Source organism: Lithobates pipiens, unplaced genomic scaffold (genome assembly GCF_037356315.1).
Source record: "Lithobates pipiens isolate NorthernLeopardFrog02 unplaced genomic scaffold, aLitPip1_a1.2 Scaffold_8, whole genome shotgun sequence".
In the NCBI taxonomy this organism is placed as follows: domain Eukaryota; kingdom Metazoa; phylum Chordata; class Amphibia; order Anura; family Ranidae; genus Lithobates; species Lithobates pipiens.
The window spans coordinates 485,094,069-485,117,346 of NW_027507903.1; the positions used below are offsets into that span (position 1 = coordinate 485,094,069).

Sequence of the window (23,278 nt, forward strand, 5' to 3'; positions counted from 1 at the left end):
GTCTACCCCATAAGACTGGTGCTACACTAACAGTGTAGTGCAAGCCGGCGGGGACTCTTTCCATGCTGCCCCCATGCAAAGTGCTGCCCTAGGCCTGGACCTTGTTGGCCTAGGCCAGGATACAGCATTGACACGACCGCCTTTCCTTCTCTTCTATTTACTCAGCAAATTGACGATAGCCTGTCCTAGTCTGTCTATATATTACCGCAGCCTGCCTCTATACTGCCCTAGCCTGTCCATATACTACCCTAGACAAAAAATACACACAAAAGAAAAAAATAGCAACAGTTTGGTATAGCCCTGCAGCTGGCTATTGGTGATAATTAGAAAAGTCAAAGGGTGCTGCTTACCCTAGCCTGCCCCGATACTGCCATAGCCCACCCCTTGAAATTGAACATAATGGAATGTCATATACTTTTGCATATAGACAAGGTGCTTTTGCATGTAAATCTGACTTCCTGATAAATTAAATTTTAGTTTTAATTAGCATGATATAAAATAATGGATGTGGGGGCCTTTTGATGGGTGTGATTTTTTTTGGGGGGTGGGGGCAGCATTCCATTCTTGGACCCAGGCAACACTATGTCTTGGGCCAGCTCTGATCACACCTGTATGAGCTTGTTGGACATTGCCATTATTATGAAGTCCCACCCCCTCTTCCTCCACAGCTGTCCTCTTTTCTTTTTTTTTTAAATCATTTTTTTATCAATTTAGAGCAGAACGTCACTCTCTTGATCAACATTGATTATTTTAATCCTTATGCTGCCTAACTAGTAAATAGGTAGGAAAGTATATCATATTTACTTGTTTTCAACTTTTTTTTTTTACATGTCTTCAGTTATTCTTTAGTTTTCATGCATAGGCAACTATTGCCATACATCCCAGGAGTCTCCAGGAGAGAGGGAGAAACACTCTTCTGCCTGTGTTTCGTCAGAATCGTGACCTATCAGATTAGGGAACAGAAGTGGTGTTTCATCAGCTGCGCATACGTTTCACCGCTACCAGGTTTGCTGATCTTACAGAACACCTGCAGTCAGCTTCTTTCAAAATTTTGCATATACGCTCACTTTATTGCTAAAATTAATCTTAAATTCAAGACATAGCTGGGTGTAGTAAGATGTCCGCTGCCGCCTTCTGACTGCAGGTGTTCTGTCAGATTAGCAAACTTGGTAGCGGTGGAACGCATGCGCAGCTGACGGAACGTCACTTCTGTTAACTGACGGGTCACCGATTCTGACGAAACACCTGCATGCCTGAGCGAAGGGCAGATGGATTCCTACATGCATCATCTGCCCTTACTAAAGATGTCCACAACCAGAAATGCTAGAGGGTGTTTTTCAAAGTGATTTCTCAGCAAAATAAAGCAGGCAACATGGGTGGATGGGAAAGTTTGTTTTGAATATTAAAGATGAATTAGATTGTGTTTTTAGTTTGTGGTGGTCAGATGCAGTGTTGTTCCACTTTAAGAGTTCCAACCAGAGCATGAAAAGCAGTCCTCAATCACGTAACATACAGAAAGGATCATAACAGATGAGATTCCCAGCAGTGCAGGAAAAGACAAGAAAGCAGCTAACAGGGTAACATGATCTGGTCATAATTGACTAAGGCTGGCCATACACGGTTTTAATCTCAGCCGGTTCAGCTGAGGGATCGACCCCTTACTCCGATCTGTGTTCTAGCGAGTCTCACAGACTCTCAGAGCATGCCGCGTGTGTCCTTTAGGGGGCACGCAGGCCGCTCGGGCACAGGAGAAAATCAATAGACGTACTCCCGGCAAAGCAGGTCCATGCTGTAGCCGTCATTCGGCTATAGCGCAGATCTGAAATAGTTAATACGCAGGCTCAATGTACCAAGTTGATAGATCAATCGACTTGGGTAGAACCAGCCTGCCGGATGCTCTTAAGATTATCGCTAGCGGCTGCTGTAGGTGCTAGCGATAATCATTGTCTTCTCCCGATGGGGACAGCTTCCCCTGCCCGCTCCCACTGGGTGAAGACAATTGAGTCCCCAAATAGTGCAAATTTATCACCGTGTATGGCCGGCCTTAGTGGTATGTGAAACGTGAAGAAACAGCTCCATACAGTAACACACAGTGTTTGGTGAAACTACTCACTTTTTAAAATTATATAAGGGTAGAAAACCCCATGGGCATAAAACCAGGAAATAGGATCAAGAATAAGTAAAATGGGACAAGCACTACTCTTAAGCCCCATAAACACTATCAGTTTTTCTGCTGAGTTTTTCCTTCAGATTTACCAAAACCATATAATATGAGGTCAAACCTTAGGAATTTAAATTTGTATGCAATCAGGCAGGCCCTGGTACTACATGGTTTTGGTATACCTGAAGGAAAAACTCAGCAGAAAAACTTATAGTGTATATGGGTCTTAAGGGATTATGGGAGATTCCTCCAATCTTCTTGGAAGTTTTTCTACAGGATTTTGGAGGGGGGCTTTAGGAATTGATGATGGATGAGAAGACCTGGCTCACAATTGGTGTTCCAGTTCATCCCAGAGATGTTCATTAGGGTTGGGATCAGGGTTCTGTGACGGCTACTCAAGCTCCTCCACACCATACTGGTCAAGTCATGTCTATAGTGAGCTGAATTTGCACACGGAAGCGTAGTCGCAGAAAAGGGCCTTCCCCGAAACTGTTACGACAAAGCTGAAAGCGCACAATTAAAATGTCTTTGTATGCTGAAGAATTAACAGAACCCTTCAATGGAAACTTGAACTCTCAACAGGTGTCCAAATATAAATACTCAACAACATTTGTCAAGGTATAATGCCTTTGTTACTCAATACAACGATATGTTACAGTTTATCCATATGTCATCATGCAAATAATAACACACTACGTACTATAATCTTTCAATTTTAATTGTACAGTGAAACGGTCAGATTTGCCAGTACCTCTGCTCTCCAGGGAACAGACAGGTTCCAGGAAGCCTTTTCACGCATCTGTGGGAATAAGGAGGAAACATTACAATCTTCCGTACTAATCAGCAATTTGAAATAAAATGTTTACACTTCTTTAACCCTATCATGCCAAAAATACAAAAGCAAACATTGTGTGTAACACACTGTAAAATAACAGTAACAAAACATACTGATCAGCTTTCACCTTTATCAGTGCAGAGGAATTAAAACAATGATCAATGATTGCTGATTACTGACATGCTAACTACATCTTGCATATTGTTTAAAGTGATTAAAGCCACAGCCTGAGTAGGAAAGTCAATCCCTTGCCTGCAGAGCAGGACCTGTGCTCTGTATGTGAAGAAGTTGTCCCTCTGCAGAGGTCCCTCTGCTGAGTCAGAGCCAAATCTGTCCAATCAGCTAATTTCATGCTCCCTTCTGATTAGAGAACTTTACCTGACGTATGCTGACCATACACTATACGAAAAATCATTCAAACCCATTTTTGAAAAACGAACATTTAGCCGTGAGAGCAAACGATAGTGCCATCACGTGATGACTGATAAATTGTTTAATGGACATAAATATATTTTTATTTTTTCACATATACCTAGTGCAAACAGTTTGAATGGGAAACAACCTTTCAATTTATCGTTCATTTGGCAGAAAATTTCTAAACTTGTACTTTGTTTTTTTTGGCTCAAAAACGTCACAACTGATTACTGACTTGTGCCCAATAACTGCCCGAAAAACAAATGAACTGTCTAAATTATTGAATTTTGGGCGATTTTTCGTATAGTGTGTAGCGCTGGCTCCTGAAGAGCACGCGCTATGTTTTTGAAATTTAAGGTTACACCTGAGCTGCAGTTTGGTTTGGGTATAATTATTCCAAATTTTGACCTCAGCATCAGTCTGACTGGTTTATAGGGTGTTCAACCTGGCCACCGGGGGCACTGTCTCTTCTGACAGGCATAGAACCACAGGTGCTTTAAGGTTACCTTCTCTCAGAGCCCGCCCAGTGGGAGTGTCACTCTTGCTGTGCTTTCTGGGAGATGCGGATGTCACGTGGTTCGGGGTTCCGGTCCAGAAAGTATGTTCTGACTCAATGGTCCTGGTCCTCCTGACCAGCCCCCAGGAAGGCTATGGCCTGGGGTGCGGATCCACTCGACTTTATGTCTCGGGGCTGGCTAGCCCGAGGCAAGAAAACTAAAGAAAAGGATTCCGAGGTGGTCCGGTGCCGTCTCCAGTTGTGGAGAGGCCCAGCAACTTCGTAGCTATCCAGGGGAGGATTCTTCAGAAGAAGGCCACGCACAGGTTGGCTTCTTAGCAAGAGCCTGATGAGCCGGAGGGACCTAAGTGAATCCAATCTTGTGGGTATCGCCAAACCGGCTGAAACATCCAGGTATTACACGAGTGTTCTACAAGTTCTAGTTTCCTACAAGTTCTACAACAATGTCTGTGGCAATGTCTGATTTAAGCACCTTGTTGGCTGCTAGGCCTTGTGAGAGAGGGACTATCTAAGGCCCCTTTCACACAAGCGGACAGTATGTCCGTATTTCATCCATCCGTTTGCGGATGAAATACATGCATCCCTATGGGATAGCGAGTGTCTGCGAATGAACATCCGCAGACACCCGCTATTGTCCGCCTCCGCAATTGTCCGATTCTGCAGACGGAGGAAAATCCTATTTTTCTATCCGTCTGCAGAGCGGTTTGGATGAACACGGACAGACGGTCCGTGCTCATCCGATCCCCCATAGAGGAGAGCGGAGAGTTGACAGGGAGGTCCCTGCACAGTGTACCGGGACCACCCTGTCCGCCGCCGACTCAGCGGGGACAACGGAGCGATCCCCGCTGAGCGAGCGGATCATCACGGGGCGGATTATTACTGATCCGTCCCGTGTGAAAGGGGCCTAACTTGAGTGAACATCCAGTTGTGAATGGCTATCCTCTGGATTTAATCAAAGTAAGAGAGTTCTTTATTATTGACTTTGACACTAAGGCCGCGTACACACGCGGGGACTGTTCGCCCAACTTTGTCCGTCAAACAGTTTCAGTGGACAGTCCGCTCAAAATTAGCATGGACGGACTTGCCCACACACGACGAACGAACAGTCCGCTGAAACCGTGCGCGATGACGTGAACGGCACGTACGACGGGACTAGAAAACGACGTCCTATACACTGCAATGCAAACTTCGGCGTGTAAATCCTTTCTGAGCATGCGCGGAACTTAGTTTGACGAACAAGCCTACACACGAGGGGACTGTTCGCTGAAACAAAGTTTCAGCGGACAGTTTTTCGGAATTTCCGAAAAACTTTGTTCAGCAGACTGTCCGCTGAAACTGTCCGCTGAAAACCCACACACGAGCGGACTGTCCGCCGAAACACTGTTCAGCGGACAAAGTTGAGCGAACAGTCCCCGCGTGTGTACGCGGCCTAAGAGTACCTGAACTTGTTCTCCTAACCCTCTGATCCTATACTAAGAGACTATTCGTTAACTACGTTTTTGCAAATAAAAATCCCTTTAAGCGGATCTGTCGTCAGTCTCTAAAGTTTCTGGGCCATCTACCACGGGAACCCCTAGACACAAATCGAGGTGAAGAAGGTAACGGTAAGCCCAATCAAACTAGCAGCTCCTTCGGGGGTTAGTGCTACAAGTGTATGGCCAGCATTAGCAATGTGCGTGTCGACCTCTGCGGAGACACCATTGCACCCACACAGAGTGCAAGGGTTCTTCTCTGTGGCACAGTGACAGAGAACAGGCTTTTCTACTCAGTCTGTAGCTTCTTTCTAAATCAGATGAACTGTAAAGACTTTGCACATATTTTGTTTTAATGTAACTGAAATGTGTTTAACTGACTTAAACTGAAGGCTCAAGGGACGGTCATATCTGCCCATTACTCTTGCAGAATCTGCTATATGTTAATTGTTATGTAGTGTTTCTGTCTGCCAGCATGACTCTGTTAAGCTGGGCATACATGGATTTCAGCCAAAAATTACCTCCCATCCGAGATCCCTTAATTAAAAGATTGAAGGAACCAGGTGGAAAATTGTTGGCCGAACATCATTCAATCAGATGTAAGCACTGTTTAGGTATTTTCATAGCTGGAGGGGCCTGCTTTCAATTTACTGTAGTTGCAGTGGGAGATTTGGTATTCAGGAAAAATCTATATATGTGTATAGCCAGTATTAGTCTCCTCAGATTAAGGCCTCTTCCACACAGGCTGGAATCCTCTGCATTGTGTAAAGAGGCTGTTTGATCCTGTTTTCTCTTACCTTCCCCTTCTTACACTGTCCCCAATCTATCTGCTGACAGAGCCTTGGGGGCAAGCTGCACATGCTCAGTTTGGTGTGTATGACTAGAGGGTTTGTTTTTTCTTAGGAGAGTACATACAGAGGTTCAGGGGTCCTGCAGCCCCATAGGAGAATCAAAGAAGAATGAAAACTCCTCCTACAAGCTTTAACCAGGCACTAAAAGAAGTCACAAGACCGTTATAACTACTGATGAGTATAGGTATTTAGAAGTTTATATTTACTTAAACAAATGCATTTCCATGTTCTGTGTACTTTGGGAAACCAGATATAGTGAATAAAGGGTCCTGGGTTTAGTAACACTTTAACTCAGCAGGGGATCAGCGGACAGATCCCCTGCTCAGTAGAGTGGGCGGATAACCGGTCCGTGTCCACTCAGTTCATGCAGAGCGGACACAGACACGGCCTGCTCTGCTCTATGAGCAGTCGGATGTAAATTGACCGGCTATCCGCTTACCCCAGACTGCCATCTACTCCAACCCAGGCAGACGGATGGGAACGGATCCCCATCTGCTTGTTTTTGCCAGATCGGATTGAGGTAGCCTGGTGTAAATGGACACAAGTCTGTTTACATCCAGATGCCCATAGAGGAGAATGTAGGGTCTGATCAGGTCCACCTGAAAAATGGACAGGCGGACTCGATTGGACCTCTCTTATGAAAGAGACCTTACGAAAAAGACTGAATGCTGCATGCAGCAGCTAGAGGATCTTATATCTGCAGTCCCTCAGCACGGATGGTTATCACCATCCATGAGATACAAATGATTCTCGTATTTTCAGGGTCATCAAAATATGAAACAGGAAGCATTTAACAATGTGAAAGTCACATAAAAGTTACATATTATGGGAATAACTCAACATGTGTGTACTCAGTAATAATATCATACAGTTTGAGGTGGAGTACAGCTGCCTTGTTGACTTATACTATAGAGCCACACCTCTACTGCATACCAGTGTGCTATAGAATCATGTTCTATATCTCTGTTTGTAACACATTGTATTTAATCTCTTGCAGCTGCCATTCCTACAAGATGTGCAAATAATGAAAATAGGATATTTTCACAAAGCTAACAAAACACGATAAGTGTCACTATTTAAGAAAAAATAGTTTTGATCAACTGCTGAGTCCGATGAGATTTAAAAAGTTCAGTCACATGGCAGAAAATAAAGACCACTACTTTAGGGTTAAAGCTTTGCAAATGTAATCCATGGATAACTTTATCATATAAAAATGCTGCTTAAACTTCTAAGGATGGAACTGTGCATTATGGTAACATGCATCAAATCAGAAGTGCAAGGTAAATAGCAGGCATATGTGCATTGCACATCACTGCACTGCCAAGAAAGCTGAAGGATGCCTCAATGCTCACAAACAGTAAACATAAATACAGGCGGAAAGTGGCTGCAAAGAGTATGTGGGAGATCAACAGCACTAAGATGCAGAAAAGATGAAAAAATGTTGAAAACAAAGATTTGATTCATGATAAATATCTATGATATGCAGTGCAGACAGAAAACTTAATGTCCTCTTGTTATTAATATTATTGTTAGTCAGGATACAGGACTTGTATAGCATCAACAGTTTGCACAGTGCTTTTCAAAAAATCAAAATAGCAATAAATCTAATATTCATCAATCACTGCAGGTGAAGCTTACCGGTTCATGTGTTTTAAAGCTGTGCTTCCTTGCTCTGTGAAATTACTGCCCTACTGTCCTCTGTCCTGCTTAACTACCTGACCTCCACACTGCTGACCCCTGTCCTCTACTGACCCACTTGACCTCTGCTTTGCTGAACCCTTTATACTGCCCTGCTGTTTCTGCCCTGTTGACCCCTGTGCACTACCCTGCTGACACCTGTGCACTGCCGCTGCTGACTTCTGCCCTGTCGATCCCTGTAGACTGCCTTACTAACCTCCACCCTGCTGACTCCTGTACACTGCCCTACCGACCTCCACCCTGCTGACCCTTGTACACTGCCCTACTAACCTCCACCCTGTTGACTCCTGTACACTGCCCTACCAACCTTCACCCTGCTGACCCCTGTACAATGCCCTACCAACCTCCACCCTGCTGACCCCTATACACTGCCCTACTAACCTCCACCCTGCTGACCCCTGTACACTGCCCTAACAACCTCCACCCTGCTGAACCCTATACATTGCCCTACTAACCTCCACCCTGTTGAACCCTGTACACTCCCCTACCGACCTTCACCCTGCTAACCCCTGTACACTGCATTACTAACTTCCACCCTGCTGACCCCTGTACGCTGCCCTATGGACCTTCACCCTGCTGACCCCTGTACACTGCCTTACCGACCTTCACCTTGCTGACCCATGTACACTACCCTACCAACCTACATCCTGCTGGCCCCTGTACATTGCCCTTCTAACCTCCACCCTGCTGACCCCTATACACTGCCCTACCGACCTTCAACCTTCTGACTCCTGTACACTGCCCTACCAACCTTCACCCTGCTGACCCCTGTACACTGCCCTACCAACCTCCACCCTGCTGACCCCTATACACTGCCCTACCAACCTCCACCCTGCTGAACCCTATACACTGCCCTACTAACCTCCACCCTGCTGACCCCTGTACACTCCCCTACTGACCTTCACCCTGCTAACCCCTGTACACTGCATTACTAACTTCCACCCTGCTGACCCCTGTACACTGCCTTACCGACCTTCACCTTGCTGACCCATGTACACTGCCCTACCAACCTACATCCACCCTGCTGACCCCTGTACACTGCCCTACCGACCTTCAACCTTCTGACTCATGTAAACTGCGCTGCTGACCTTCACCCTGTTGACCCCTGTACACTCCCCTGCTGTGCTAACCTTTGCCCTGCCAACCCCTGTACACTGCCATACATACTAATAAACTCTTTACACAGCTCCACATAATAACTTCTGCACACTCCCCTACATTCTACTGACTTTTGTCCAATCCCCTACATTCTACTGACTTCTGTACACTCCCCTATATCCTACTGACCTCTACACACTGCCCTACATCCTACTAACTTCTGTAAATTGCCCTATATGCTAATGACCTCTGTACACTCCCCAACAAACTACTGACCTCTGTACACTGCCCTACATACTTCTGACCTCTGCCCTATTTACTATTCACCTCTGTACACTGCACTACATATTACTTAGACCCTTTCGCACTGAGACTGCCCATAAAACGTGGGGCGCTTTTGAGGTGTTAGCCGTGTGCTTTTTTGAAGGTCACATGACTTAAAGCGGAGGTCCACCCTAAAGTGGACCTCCGCTCATTGGAACCCTCCGGCGCCACAATTGTCACCTTTCAGGGGGAGGGGGGTGCAGATACCTGTACAGTACAGGTATCTGCACCCACTTCCGGGATAGCTCTCTGCGGAAAGGGGTGTAGATTACGCCCCTTTCTGCAAGTGCCCGCCCCTTTCCGCAAGTGCCCCGCTGCCTGCTGGGAAACACACAGATCCCAGAGGCAGCGGGGACAGTCCTTATTGCGCAGCGCGATTCGCGCATGCGCAGTAGGGAACCGGGAAATGAAGCCGAAAGGCTCCATTTCCTGATTCCCATACCCAAGATGGCGGCGGCAGCACCCGACAGACGATCTAGAGATCGGCTTCGGGTGCCGACATCGCGGGCGCGCTGGACAGGTAAGTGTCACTATTTTAAAAGTCAGCAGCTGCAGTATTTGTAGCTGCTGGCTTTAAAAAAAAAAAAAAACACGGAGTCCCAGCGGACTCCCGCTTTAATAGAACCATTTTGAGGCGCTTTTCTATCGCTTTTTGTGTGCTTTTCAGGTGCTTCCCATTTTTTTCAATGGAGAGGGGCACTTTTGGGGCACTTTTTGTTTTTAGTGCTCCAAACATGTTTCAAAGATGCTGCGTGCAGGAGTTTTTCACCGCCCTGCCAGCACACAGCCCGTGTGAAGGCATTCATTGATTTTAATGGAAATAGGTTTTTGGCAGCTTTTCAGACTTTTTTTTTTTTCCGCAAAAGTGCCTGAAAAGCGCCTCAGTGTGAAAGGGGTCCTACACTGGCCAGAACTCAACTCAACCAGTCAGGCCAGAAATCAGATAAGACAGCCAGGCCAGACCTGAGGACAGCCAGGCCTAAAATTAGCTGAGCAAGTCAGCCTGGAGTACCAGTTGTCTTGCCTTCATGATGGACCTCTGTATCAGACTTGAGGTGACCAATTACTCCCTGACATGAAACAAATTGTGAATGAAAGTGAGGTTTCTCACTGAAGCTAACTTTTAAGGTAGGTCAAAGCCAGCCATACATGGACCGAAATTCAGCAGGTTCAGTAGGAACCAGACAAATTTTGATCCATGTATGGGCTAGCTGATTGTACATATCACATCTACAGATCGAACTGTGTACAACCAGTTTGTCAGGTTTTTCCTGAACAAACACTGCCATCAGCTATAGCTATCAACACTGATCAATGTATTCTGCCAGCAAAGAAGGCTCTATGCCTGCAGAATAGAAAAGCTTAGTGGAAGTGATTCTCCAACCCACATTAATTGTTTTCATTTAACCCACTGTTTGAATGAAAAAAAAATAAAAAATCATTTATGGCCTGCCTATGTTTTTATTTTTACAGTGGCATTTGTTTTATTATAATTTTTTACATTTTCTCCATGCTATCCTTACTCTTTATTGGGGCCATGCTAGTTAATTTATTTTTTAAACAAAGGGAGCCCACATCCCAGGGACCTTTGATCGTCCATGTTCAGGTAGATTGACAGCTTTTAAATGTTGCCTACCCCTGCTTTGTAGTATTACACTCCACTCCTCCCTGGAAGCTACAACAAAAACAAAAAAGATTATGTAGGGAGGTGACATCGGAGATCTAAGGAACTAATAAATGATTTACAATTTTAGCCAGCATCCGCCAGAAACGGAAATGTCCGTTTTGGGACAAGTGGTCTTTATATCTAGCAAGTAATGTGGAATATGAGCGGATTAGGAAATAGTGGGTGTATAGGTAACCTTGGAACTGAGAACATTGTGACATGACTTGATTATCTGAGAGGTGAGACATCCCGGTTTCTTACACCTGCAGCACAAGCATTGGTTTAATTAAAGGCAAAAATCATATTTTTTCTCTCCCTGAACCTGTTACAGAGAGAATATTATAAAGGTTTGTCCATGCTGTATTCATTTTTAACATGGGCCTTCTGACACAGAGGACTAATCTGTAGCTCCCTAAAGTATTTGAACAAAAAAATGTTTTATCCCTTTAAAATGCTTCAGAAAATGCTTGTTGTGAGTTGACAACTCTGCCTTTACCGCACTTAAATGCCAAGCAGTGTTGTCAGTCCTGCCCAGCTCTCCCCTGGTGTACAACAGAACACATGCCTCTTATGTAGGAGAGGAGAGGTATTCTGTAGTTCTGCAGGGGAGTACTGGGTGGGGCTGACAACATTGGACTAGTACCTCAAAAACTGATTTTATCTCAGATACTCCAATAACAATGTTTCCTTATAGAAATGCCTTCACACTACATCCATTAGAAAACCAAGTGAAGGAGTCTCGCTCTTCCAGCTGTATCCTCCATAATGTAAATAATCCTGCTACATCCAGCAGGGACAGTAATGCCCATGTGTCCACCACAGATAGGCTGAGCTGGGAACTCAAAGTCAGAAATCTTAGCACCAGAGCATGTCAGAGATCTAAAAGAAAAAAAAAATCACTTTTAGGTGGACTTACCGTATATACTCGAGTATAGGCCGACCCGAATATAAGCCGAGGCCCCCAATTTACCCCCAAAAAAACTGGCAAACTTATTGACTCGTGTATAAGCCGAGGGTGAGACATGCCTGTCCATCCCTGTGTGTGTGTCCGTCCATCCCTGTGTGTCCGTCCATCCCTGTGTGTCCGTCCATCCCTGTGTGTCCGTCCATCCATCCCTGTGTGTGTGTGTGTCCATCCATCCATCCATCCCTGTGTGTGTGTGTCTCCATCCATCCATCCATCCATCCCTGTGTGTGTGTGTCTCCATCCATCCATCCCTGTGTGTGTGTGTCTCCATCCATCCATCCATCCCTGTGTGTGTGTGTATCCATCCGTGTGTGTGTGTGTGTGTGTGTGTGTGTGTGTGTGTGTGTGTGTGTGTGTGTCCAGCCTACCTGTGTCCCGAGCCTTTGTCCCGAGCCTCCGTCCCGTGCCTTGCCTCCTTGCCTCCGTCCCGTGCCTTGCCTCCGTCCCGTGTCGTGCCTTGCCTCCGTCCCGTCCCGTCCCGTGCCGTGCCTTGCCTTGCCTCCGTCCCGTGCCCTCTTCGTCGGCGCCTCGGCGGCCATTGTAAAATTCAAAAGCCGCGCCTCCGCCTTCGCCTGTGATAGGCGGAACACTGAATTTCCCAGCAGCCTGTGTTCCGCCTATCACGGACATCGTATCATCCTCGTCCGTAGTACGAGGATGATACGATGTCCGTGATAGGCGGAACACAGGCTGCTGGGAAATTCAGTGTTCCGCCTATCACAGGCGAAGGCGGAGCCGGAGGCGCGGCTTTTGAACTATAGAATGGCCGCTGTCTGTCTGCTCGACACGCTGATCGAGCGGGCAGACAGCGATGACTCGAGTATAAGCCGAGGGGGCACTTTCAGCCTCAAAAAAGAGGCTGAAAATCTCGGCTTATACTCGAGTATATACGGTACCTTTTCAAGGGACTGTTTACAGGGTTTACAGCAAAGTTATTATTTTTGGTCTGCAGGGGAACTGCAAATTTCAGAATGTCCTAACATCCAGTGCCAATAAAATGCATACTCACCGAGCGCTGCCGCTGTTCAGGTTTGTAGAACTCCAAATTTGGGTCCACGGCTGGGATATTATTGTGCGCCAATGCTTTGCCCAATTCACTCCAACTGTTGTATCCTGATCAGCAGGGAAGAGAAAAAGGGAAAAAGTTGTGGTTTGTGTCAGTAGAATTAGGTTTTTCAAAGTTTTTAATATGATAAGAAATAGTTGGCTCCATTCATAAAGTGGTATTTTCCTCTTTAAAACATGTTTACATGTGACCGGTTGTGATTGGACACAGCCGATCACATGGTTAAAGAGCCGCGCCCGTGGCTCTTTACAGAAATCGGGGTCACGCTGTGTCCTAGCAGCAATGCCCCCCGGAGCACGCAAGAACAACCGTTCTGGGGGCCATCATATGACGTCCACCCAGAACGAGAGCCGTACCACCCCACCGTCATTTGACAGTAGACGGATGGCAAGGGGTTTTTTGGGTTAACAAACACTTTAATATAAAAGAAAAACCATGACTACAGTACCAGTCAAAAAAGTGAAGTTGCTATCACAGGACACATGTGGTGTATCAAAAACAATTAAGTTCAATTAAGTAAATACAAAATATCTTTAAAAATGTTTTATATTGAATGAAACTAGTATAAAAAAATGACACAGATATATAAATACAACGTTGTCTTTTTTATTGGTGGAAGAAAGGTATTTACATACTGGTGCAATAGAATATAATCAAAAAGTTAATTTATTTCTGTAATTCAATTCAAAAAGTGAAACTCATATATCTTTATATAGATGCGTTACACACAGAGTGATATATTTCAAGCATTTCTTTCTTTTAATTTTGATGATTATGGCTTACAGCTAGTGAAAACCCAAAATTCAGTATCTCAGAAAACTAGAATATTACATAAGACCAATAAAAAAAATGTTGGCTTACTGAAAAGTATTTCAATGTACAGTATAGTATGCATGAATTACTGCATCAATGCGGAGTGGCATGGAGGCAATCAGCCTTTGGCACTGTTGAAGTGTTATGGAAGCCCAGATTACTTTGATAGCGGCTTTCAGCTCCCCTGCATTGTTGGGTCTGGTGTCTCTCATCTTCCTCTTGACAATACTCCACAGATTATCGATGGGGTTTTGTTCAGGTGAGTTTGCTAGTCAATCAACCACAGTGATACTATGATCATTAAACCAAGTTTTGGTACTCAGTGTGGGCAGGTGCCAAGTCCTGCTGGAAAATAAAATCAGCATCTCCATAACGCTGGTCAGCAGAGGGAAGCATGAAGTGCTATAGAATTTCCTGGTAGAGGACTGCGCTGACTTTGTACTCAACACAGTGGACCAACACCAGCAGATGACATGGCTCCCTAAATCACGTAAGCATTGGGAAGAACATGCAAATTTCGTGCAGATGGTTTTACTGGTGGAAATTGGACTTAGAACCCCAAGGCTGCAATGCAAGTGTACTTAGTGCTCTTTTTAGCCTGATATATATTGAATGCAGTTCCTAACAGGTATTTATGTTATGTAGGAAGCATTACATCACATAATATATATGATTTGCACTTGACTATCAATGACACGTACTGCACTGGCATGAACTTGTTTACCAAAGATCTTCTTAGGTTACTTTATTTAACTGTGAGATGAAATGCAACATTTCAGATCGAATTGTATGAAGATTCTACTGATCTGCCCTGTCCATAGTACTACTCGGTGTCTTTCCTTGCTTCTGGCAACAGTTTTAGACGTGGTAAAGACTTACAAACGGGACCCGACCATGTGGCCCAAGATGGCACCTCCTCATTCCGGTCAGCAAAGGAGGCAGCTCAAAAGCGCTTTGCTAAGACATTGGACAAAGATACTAATGGTAAATCGACCACTACACATGTGGAGGCTGCTTCAGACCCTCCTGTTGAGGCAGAGGTAGATTCTGCCTGGCTAGAGGACCCTGCAGAACTTGCATGAGGCACAGTGAGTACCCCTGCTATCCTAGCATCGGGCAGTGATCCCAACATCCTTCATGTGCCCATCAAACGCAGCTACTGTGCCCATCAAATGCCAAATACAGCCACTTGGGCCCATCAAATGCAGCCACCTGTGCCTATCATATGCAACGACTTGTGCCCATCATATGCAGTCATTGTGCCCATCAAATGCAGCCACTTGGGCCCATCAAATGCAGGTACTTGTGCCTATCACATGCAGCCTCGTGTGTCCATCAAATGCAGCCATGTGTGCCCATCATATGCAGCCACTGTGCCCATCATATGCAGCCATTGTGCCCATCATATGCAGCCACTGTGCCCATCATATGCAGTCACTTGTGCCCAGTATATGCAGCCACTGAGCCAATCAAATGCAGCCACTGTGCCCACTGACCCCCCCCACTCATGGGGTTTGCGGCTCTGGTAGCACATCCCCCCGTGTGCGTGCATGGATCACGGCTCTGGCAGCACTACACCTCCCCGTGCGTGGCTCTGACAGAGACCCAAGGGGACTCTTACTGCAGCAGCTCCTCTCAGAGCGGCAGCGACCTCCGCTCCAGCGTGTGTCTCCTCCGCTCCTCTTCCTAAGCGCCAGCCAGGCATCCAATAGGGTGACCTGGCGCTTTGGTCAATCAGGAAGCAGGTCTGACTCCCTGCTTCCTGATTGTCGGGGAAAAAGGTTAGTGTGTGCCCTGAGCCCACCCTATTTTGAAGCCTATTAGAGCCACTGGCATGGGTGGGGGGGGGGGGCAGCGCCCATACTACACTGACCGCCGCTGTGTCTGCTACGACTAGCAGAGTTCCACTGGTGGTGCACACTAAATGGCAACAACTTATCCCTGATTTATCTGATGGGGACTGGGAGGAAGCATGCTCATCCCATTTATCTGTATCTCCGGCTGTCAACAATAAATTGATCCACCTTTATATGCTACATCAATCATATCTGACCCCAGTTAGATTGCATGCGATGCATCGTCTGCCTGCTTCTACGTGCACTAGGTGTACCCGTTCGCGTGCAGACTTCACACATGTTATGTGGCTTTGTCCAGTCATAACAAGGTATTGACTGCAGTTTTATCGGTTCCTGTTCCATGTACCGCACTGGTGTGTTTGGTAAGGGTTCGGGATTAAGAACTGTGGTTGAGACATACTAGGACCATGTTAATGGAAACACTGTTTTTGGCTCGTAAAGCTGTAGCACCTAAATGGATTCAGTCCACCCTTCCAGCCATACGCAAGTGGCTTCAGTTGGTAAATAAGGTATTACCTTATGAAAAACGTATTTTTGAACACAGAGGTTGCCCGGCTAAGTATAATAAGGTGTGGGATGCTTGGTTCTCCTCAGCTATTACTGCAACCAATGCTTGAGAATATCGCATCGGTATTGAGTAACAATTATCTCTAGGTTTTGTGATTCTATGTTAATGAGCATATTATCAGGATTTGTTTGAAGGAGAATGCAGCATATTTGTAATTACAAAAAACCTTTGTGCAATGTAAATGTACCTCATTGTTTTCTATACTCATGCTAAGCGTTTTGATTACTGTCAATGTCTTATATCTTTTTCAATAAAAAGAGTTAAAAAAAAAAAAAAAAACACCACTAAAGACTGGGAAACAATGGTTTATGATGAGGCTAGAAAAGCTGAGGAACTTTATATTGCCAATCCGGCTTCTGAATGGAGTTGGTTGGAAGCCCAGACAGTTATCAACAGGCTGTTTCTACCGCTGCTGGAAAAAAAAAAAGTTTTTTCATGCAACAACGCTACTTTGAAGAAGGGGAAAATACAGGGCATTTACTGGCAGTGATCTCTCGGGCACAACAGGGAAAGTCGTTATTCAAAGCCCCACTGGGGAACTTATCTATGATTTGGATCGAATGTCATCTGTATTTAGTGACTATTTTAGGGATATGTACTCCTCTAAGTTTAACCCTACAGAGGAGGAGCTGGTGCAGTTTTTTGACCAGCGTGGAGGAACTTACTGAAGCATCGGCAACTATGGACAACAGTAAATCCCCAGGCACAGATGATCTCCTAGCTGAGATTTATAAAAGATATAGCGAGTCCATATACTCCTAGATACCCTGAATGCTGCTGTGCATTCTGGGGGTTTTCCCTAATCTATGAACGAGGCGGTCATAGCAGTAGTTCCCAAACCTGGCAAGGGCCCGTTACTACCAGACTCCATTTCCTTACTAAACAATTACTAAAAAATTAAGCTGCTGGCCAGGGTCCTTGCTACAAGATTGGTGAAAGCAGTCTAAGGTCTGGTACACCTAGACCAGTTGGGTTTCATACCGGCTAGGTTTACTGTGCTATATATGATGGTTATTTTTGAATATCCAGCTACCAGTGGATAATCCCAGAAAAAGAGTGGTGTTCTCCCTCAACGCTGCCAAAGTTTTTGACAGTGTCGTGTGGAAATACCTTTTGGGCATTTTAAGGAAGTTCTGGGTGGGAAAATCCTTTCTCCTGGGTGCAGCTACTGTATGCAGCCCCTAAGGCAAGAGTTTGAATTAAAGGCACCTTATCCAAGGCTTTCCCTTTATACAGAGGTACTTGGCAGCGGTGTCCTTTCTCACCCCTTATCTTTGCCCTGGCATTGGAACCATTGGTGGCCACGGTCAGGTCTTCCCCAGATATTGTGAAGTTTCGTCGTGGTGAGAGTGGGAATAAACTCTCCCTCTATGAAGATGACACCTTGATATACTTAGGGGACACTGCTGGATCACTGGAGGCTGTTATGAAACTTATAGAATGGTTTGGGCAATACTCGGGGCTCGACATTAATTGGTATAAGTTGTCTCTCCTCTTGCTAGACCCCCTAGAATCTGCTCTCTCAGAATCGGCATCTCAGATAGAAGTGGTCAGCTCCTTTAAATATCTGGGAATTGTAGCAACAGGAGATGCTGGAGACTATATAATCTTAAATCTGAAGCCCATCCTGCAAAAGTTCAAACTTAAATGTGCCAGTTGGTGTAAACTGCCTTTATCTGTGTCACAGGCAGGGCTTACCTCATAAAAATGGTGTGGGCTCCTCAGCTGCTATATGCCCTTATTCGGATACCTTGCTATTGGTTTAAGCGCAAGATTCTCAATATCGATCACTATTATGCAAGAATGGAGTGGCACTTATTAAATTAAAGGACACTGCAATAGCCTAAAGACCAGGGTGGGATGGCTGTTCCACATTCTTTTACTTATTGTATGGCTGCGCAGCTGCAACATCTTACAGGGTGGGATTTGCCAGTGGTGGCTGACCCTTCTAGGACCTTGCCGGTCCACTCCCTATTGGAGTACTCTGCAATGTCCCAAATGAAAATGGGACTTCCGGAGGTCTCGCTGGACTGCCCAACTGTACACTTGCTTTTGAGACTCTGGATGGAGTTGAGGAAGGAACTGGGCTTTGTGGGCTTTTTGGAATGCACCCTTGTCTGGTGTAATAAATCATATTCTGAATTAGGGAAACTACTAAACCACTCTATATGGAGAGCGGCTGGAGTTAAATACTTATTGCAACTGTTTGATGGACCAGCCATGAAGTCTTTCAATCAGTTGTGAGCATAGTTCCCCTTGTTAAATAACCATTATTACATGTACTTGCAGATTCATTACAGCTCAAAAATAACCCTAAAATACAAAACCTTGTGTTCACTCATCAGTCTCATACCTATCACTGTCATCAAAGCTATCATCCAATGTAGCTCTTTCCTCTTTTTCTTGGGAAACATTTGCACAGTTTTTGCACTGACAAAAATCAGTACAAGGCAGTCTTGCGGACATACAGGAACATCTTCCAGTCTCACGTTTGCCTTGCTTGCAACTGCAGTGGACTACCTTCAACACACTTTCAAGGGCAGCATTTCTAGTCATTCAGGTCACTGTTAACTTCCCATCCTCGTGGTGCCATTTATTGCCAGTAGGTGATGGAGCACACATTATACTTTTCAGAGAATGTCTCATTATGGCTGCTTGGTTTGCCCTTTTACAGTGTCGGTAAAGGGTGTCACTTGTCAGAAACATGGCTAGTTTTGGCAAAGCTGACAATGCCATGCAGAATGCTTTGTATCTTTCATCGTTCACATTTTTAGCAGATGACTGGCCATACAAGGGGCACACATATTGGTAAAGTAGTTCAAAGGTAGACTGGCCCAGGTTAAAATTGCTACCATATTTGTAAATGCAGTCAGGTATACCAGAGGTGTGGGTTCCAATAAGTGCCAAACACACACTGGTTCCAAGAGCTGATGACACATTAGATAAGTCAATGATCCTTGTTTTGTTGCCTACCCCTGTGAAAAAAATACAACCTACAAGCCGCCCCCCCCCCCGAAAAATGACTTTTGATACTAGGACACTTACCTTACCCCTTCTATACATACAGCTTTAACTAGACTATTTTATCTAGCCAGAAAATTGATTGCACAATATTGACTCTCTGTCCAGGCCCCCAAATGGATACAAGTGAATACTATACTTGTTCGGGAAAAATTCACCAAAATCTTACAAGAGTGGTTAGAAAACCCTGGGGTAGCCCCCCTCAACTGGTTCTTACCAGACTGCTCCAAAAATAGGAGAGGGAACGGCTGTGATGCTAGATACAGCTCTAAGGGCCTAAGTGAGACACGGGATGTCAGTGATAGATGGATACTGCTTTGGGATAGGTGTCTATATTGCCTGTTTGAGCTGCTCGGTTATAGGACAGTACACACTTCGCAAGTTGATTTTTACTTTTTTGTGTTTTCCCTTGTTTGTTGTTTGGCACGAACTTCCGACAACACCTGTTTGAGAGCAGGTTCTCAAATTTTCTGACAATAAGACTTGTTGTCAGAAATTATGAGTGTGTGTACACAATTCCAATGCACAAAAGTCCACACTTGCTCGGAATCAAGCAGAAGAGCCGCACTAACTTTTGAACTGCATTTTTCTCAGCTGGCCGTATGTGTTTTGTACGTCACCGTGTTCTTGATGTTCGGAATTCCCGACAACATTTGTGTGACCGTGTGTATACAAGACAAGTTTGAGCCAAAATCCGTCAGAAAAAAATCCAGTTTTGTTGCCGGAATGTCCGATCGTGTGTACATAGCAGGGGCGGACTGACAACTCATAGGGCCCCCGGGCAATAGGAGATTATGGGGCCCCCAGGCAATCAGAGATTTTGGGGCCACACAGTAGACTTAAACACACACATACACACAGTATACAATCACACAGTATACACAGACATGTTTCTATTGGCTGAGAAGGTACTGGAGAGGTGGGGCAGCTATAATCTTGGGATTTTTAGACCAAAAGGATGTTGGTAAGGGACATTTCAGAGACAGATAAAAAAAAAAACACAAATTTTTACATACTGTCCCTGGTTTTACTGAGGCTGGCAACCCTGATGGGGCCCCCTAGTGGCATGGGGCCCTCGGGCAGTCCGCCCCTGGTACATAGCATTACTGTGCAGAATATTTACCCTGATATAATATATAGACTCTACAATGGTCCATTTTTCTGTGATGTAAATACAGTATTCCTATGTTTTCTACACCCAGAGTGTTATAGTGTTAACTGACTGTTTGTGCCTTTTGCAATTTCCGCGCAATAAAACCTATTTTCTGATTTAAAAAAAGAAAAAAAAAACCTATTAAGAACAACATCTCCATCAGCCTGTAATTAAAGTATTGCAACAACAATTTACAGTTGCTAAGGGTATGGCTTTTTCCATAGGACTGAACTGGGCCATGGTGCACATGTGTAGTATAAAGCTACAAAGGCTGTATGGCTCAGATCGGAGCTGAGAAGTAAAGATCACTGGACCAACAAAAGCGGAGTACTTGCCTATAATAAGTAATGAGAACTCTTAATTTCCACAGGGAATAAACAAATGAAAACAGATTGGTTAATATAAGGGTCAAATGGTTTTAAACATCTGAAATGAAAAATGAACAAAGCACATCCTTCTATAAAGTGTTTTTGCCTGAATCCAAAGCATGACTGTGATTTCTGTCTGCTCTCTCTTCCTCTGTTATCTGCATGAGTCACTTATGATGGTTTAATTGGATACCAGGCAACCCCTGGGGATAGCCCAACACAACCCCCCGGCAGCACACAGCAGGTAATTGGCTCTGCATGTTTCTTTATGAAACATGCATATAGAGGGATGGTGTTTCCTTCCCCTACACTCAGGTCTCAGATTACACTTAGCTCTCTGCTGTGCAGTGAATGACATCAAATCTCTGCCCCCTCCTTCTGGAAGCCCAGAAATACTTCTTGATGTGTACACCATAACAGACTGTAAAAAAGAAAGGGCTTTAGATAAACGTGAACAGCTTATGTATGATGATTTTCTTAATCTGTGTATCACCTGAAGCCAGTCATTTCAGTGGGTATATGCATACCTCCCATTTTGAGATGGGAATGAGGGACACCTACTAAAAAATGCATGTAGGCATAGGACATGCCCCCTGCCGTACGCTTAAAGAAGAATTAACCAAAAAAAAAAAAAAGGTTAATTAAATCCACAAGGACTTTTTTTTACCACTACTATTCCTTTATATTGGCTTTTTAAAATGTACAAATGCAGCAATTTAGAAATTGGATGAAAGGTTTAGCACTGGGAACTACTTTTTGGAAGATAAAAAGTGCATTTTATATACAACTATATAGATCAGACTAAAATGAGGGACAAATGAGGTGGAATGAGGGACAGAGGGACATTGCTCCAAATCAGGGACAGTTGGGAGCTATGGGATTATGTAAGGGTTTACAAAGACTTTATAACAGTAGAGTTTAAAAGATTTTTTTTTCTTGTTCTTAAACTTTCTAGTTTTTAAATTCTAGACTAAACTGTACCCTAAAAACTGTTAGATAAGCAGACAGCTAGTTGACCTGAACTACAATAGCTACTTGGGAGTTGGAGTGAACTATAGTATGAAAATAGTAGGGGCTCATGTACGATTGTGAGCTGTGTCTGCGCGTGTAGCTACATTGCATGGCGGTGCGGTGCATTGTGGTGTTGCACAGTTGAGCACAACACACTGAAACACACCACAACACATATACCAAGTGTTGTTGTGTGCTGTTTTTTTTTTTTTTTAAAGGTCATATACATTTTTTTTTATCTGTTGTGCACTGATAGCCCATTCATAATTAGGGGCTGCCTTGCATCAATGCATGTTAAAGTGTGCATTAACGTACCGCAACAGGACACTTAAGTGTGAAGGGCCCCTTAAAAATCAATTTTTTTTTCCAGATTATATGATGGCTTTGATGGCGTTTGCCCTGGAGATACAAGGAGGAGGAATTAAAGGGACAGATGGCAGCCCCCTTGTGGAGCTCCACAGGTAAGAACTTTCATGTAAGAATAAAGGATCTCTCTTTTTTTTTTCTCTCTCCTTTATCTTGTGACCTTATCCTGCAGTGACAGCTTATCCCCGATACCCCAACACAGTGGGTGTGTCCGCCAACAATTAGAGCCCCCTTTCTCTGCAATACAGATGCTTCAAGTGAATGTCAATGCAAAATAAAAATACACGCACAAATGTATTATATTAGGATGTACATAAAGTAAAACTCCAACCAATACATTTTTAGCCCGGGAGTCAGGACAGAATAGAGAAGGATTAGAACATCTGTGGGATTTCCCTCAGTTCCCATTGATATGCTATCACAACCTGACAAACTGGGTGTCACCTTGACAGGAACTGAGAGTTAATACCCCTAATGGGGACAGCAAAAGAAAAGAGATAAAAAAAAGAAAAAAAAAAGAAAGAAAAACTCTTTGGTTAGAGTTGAGTAATATCACCAATCACCATAGATGAAAACTCCAAGTCCATACAACTAGAGCAAAGGGTCGAAAATCGGACGGCATTGGCCGGTTCAATAGAAACCGGCTGACATTCGGATTGTGTGTACAGCATCACGTCCGACAGAAACAAGCTTTTGGCAAAGAGGCATGACCGGAAAAGGTCTGCCGATCGGCGCTCGATTAGCGCTCTTAGCCAAAGAACGCTGACCAAAGAGTCCCCTTGTCAGAACACAATAGCTTAGCGGGGGAGATCGTTGTACAAATATCGAATAGTAAGTACAGCGGCTCCTCCCAAGTGCTTCAGTTCTTTTGGGACTGTAGGCCACACCCGCCCCCACCTACATACCCAGATACAATCATACCACCCAAGAAAACACCATATAAGTTGGCAGAAAATGGCCGCCGCACTTTATTGGTTTAACATGTTTACATGACCATATAAATCAAACACTTTTAATAAAATACACCATAAATCACTTAACCTTGCCCAGTTA

The 23,278-nt window shown here is 44.6% G+C and overlaps 1 protein-coding gene across 1 annotated transcript in view; it reads right to left on the reverse strand.

The window, feature by feature from the left end:
• The window catches only part of B4GALNT3 (beta-1,4-N-acetyl-galactosaminyltransferase 3), a 108,263-nt gene that overhangs the window by 55,702 nt on the left and 29,283 nt on the right, over nt 1-23,278 (reverse strand). The window contains exons 2-3 of the mRNA XM_077468945.1: nt 13,013-13,116; nt 2,913-2,960 (exon numbers count right to left, since the gene is read on the reverse strand). Coding sequence (XP_077325071.1) covers nt 2,913-2,960; nt 13,013-13,116 — 152 coding nt within the window. The remainder of the gene's footprint in view (nt 1-2,912; nt 2,961-13,012; nt 13,117-23,278) is intronic.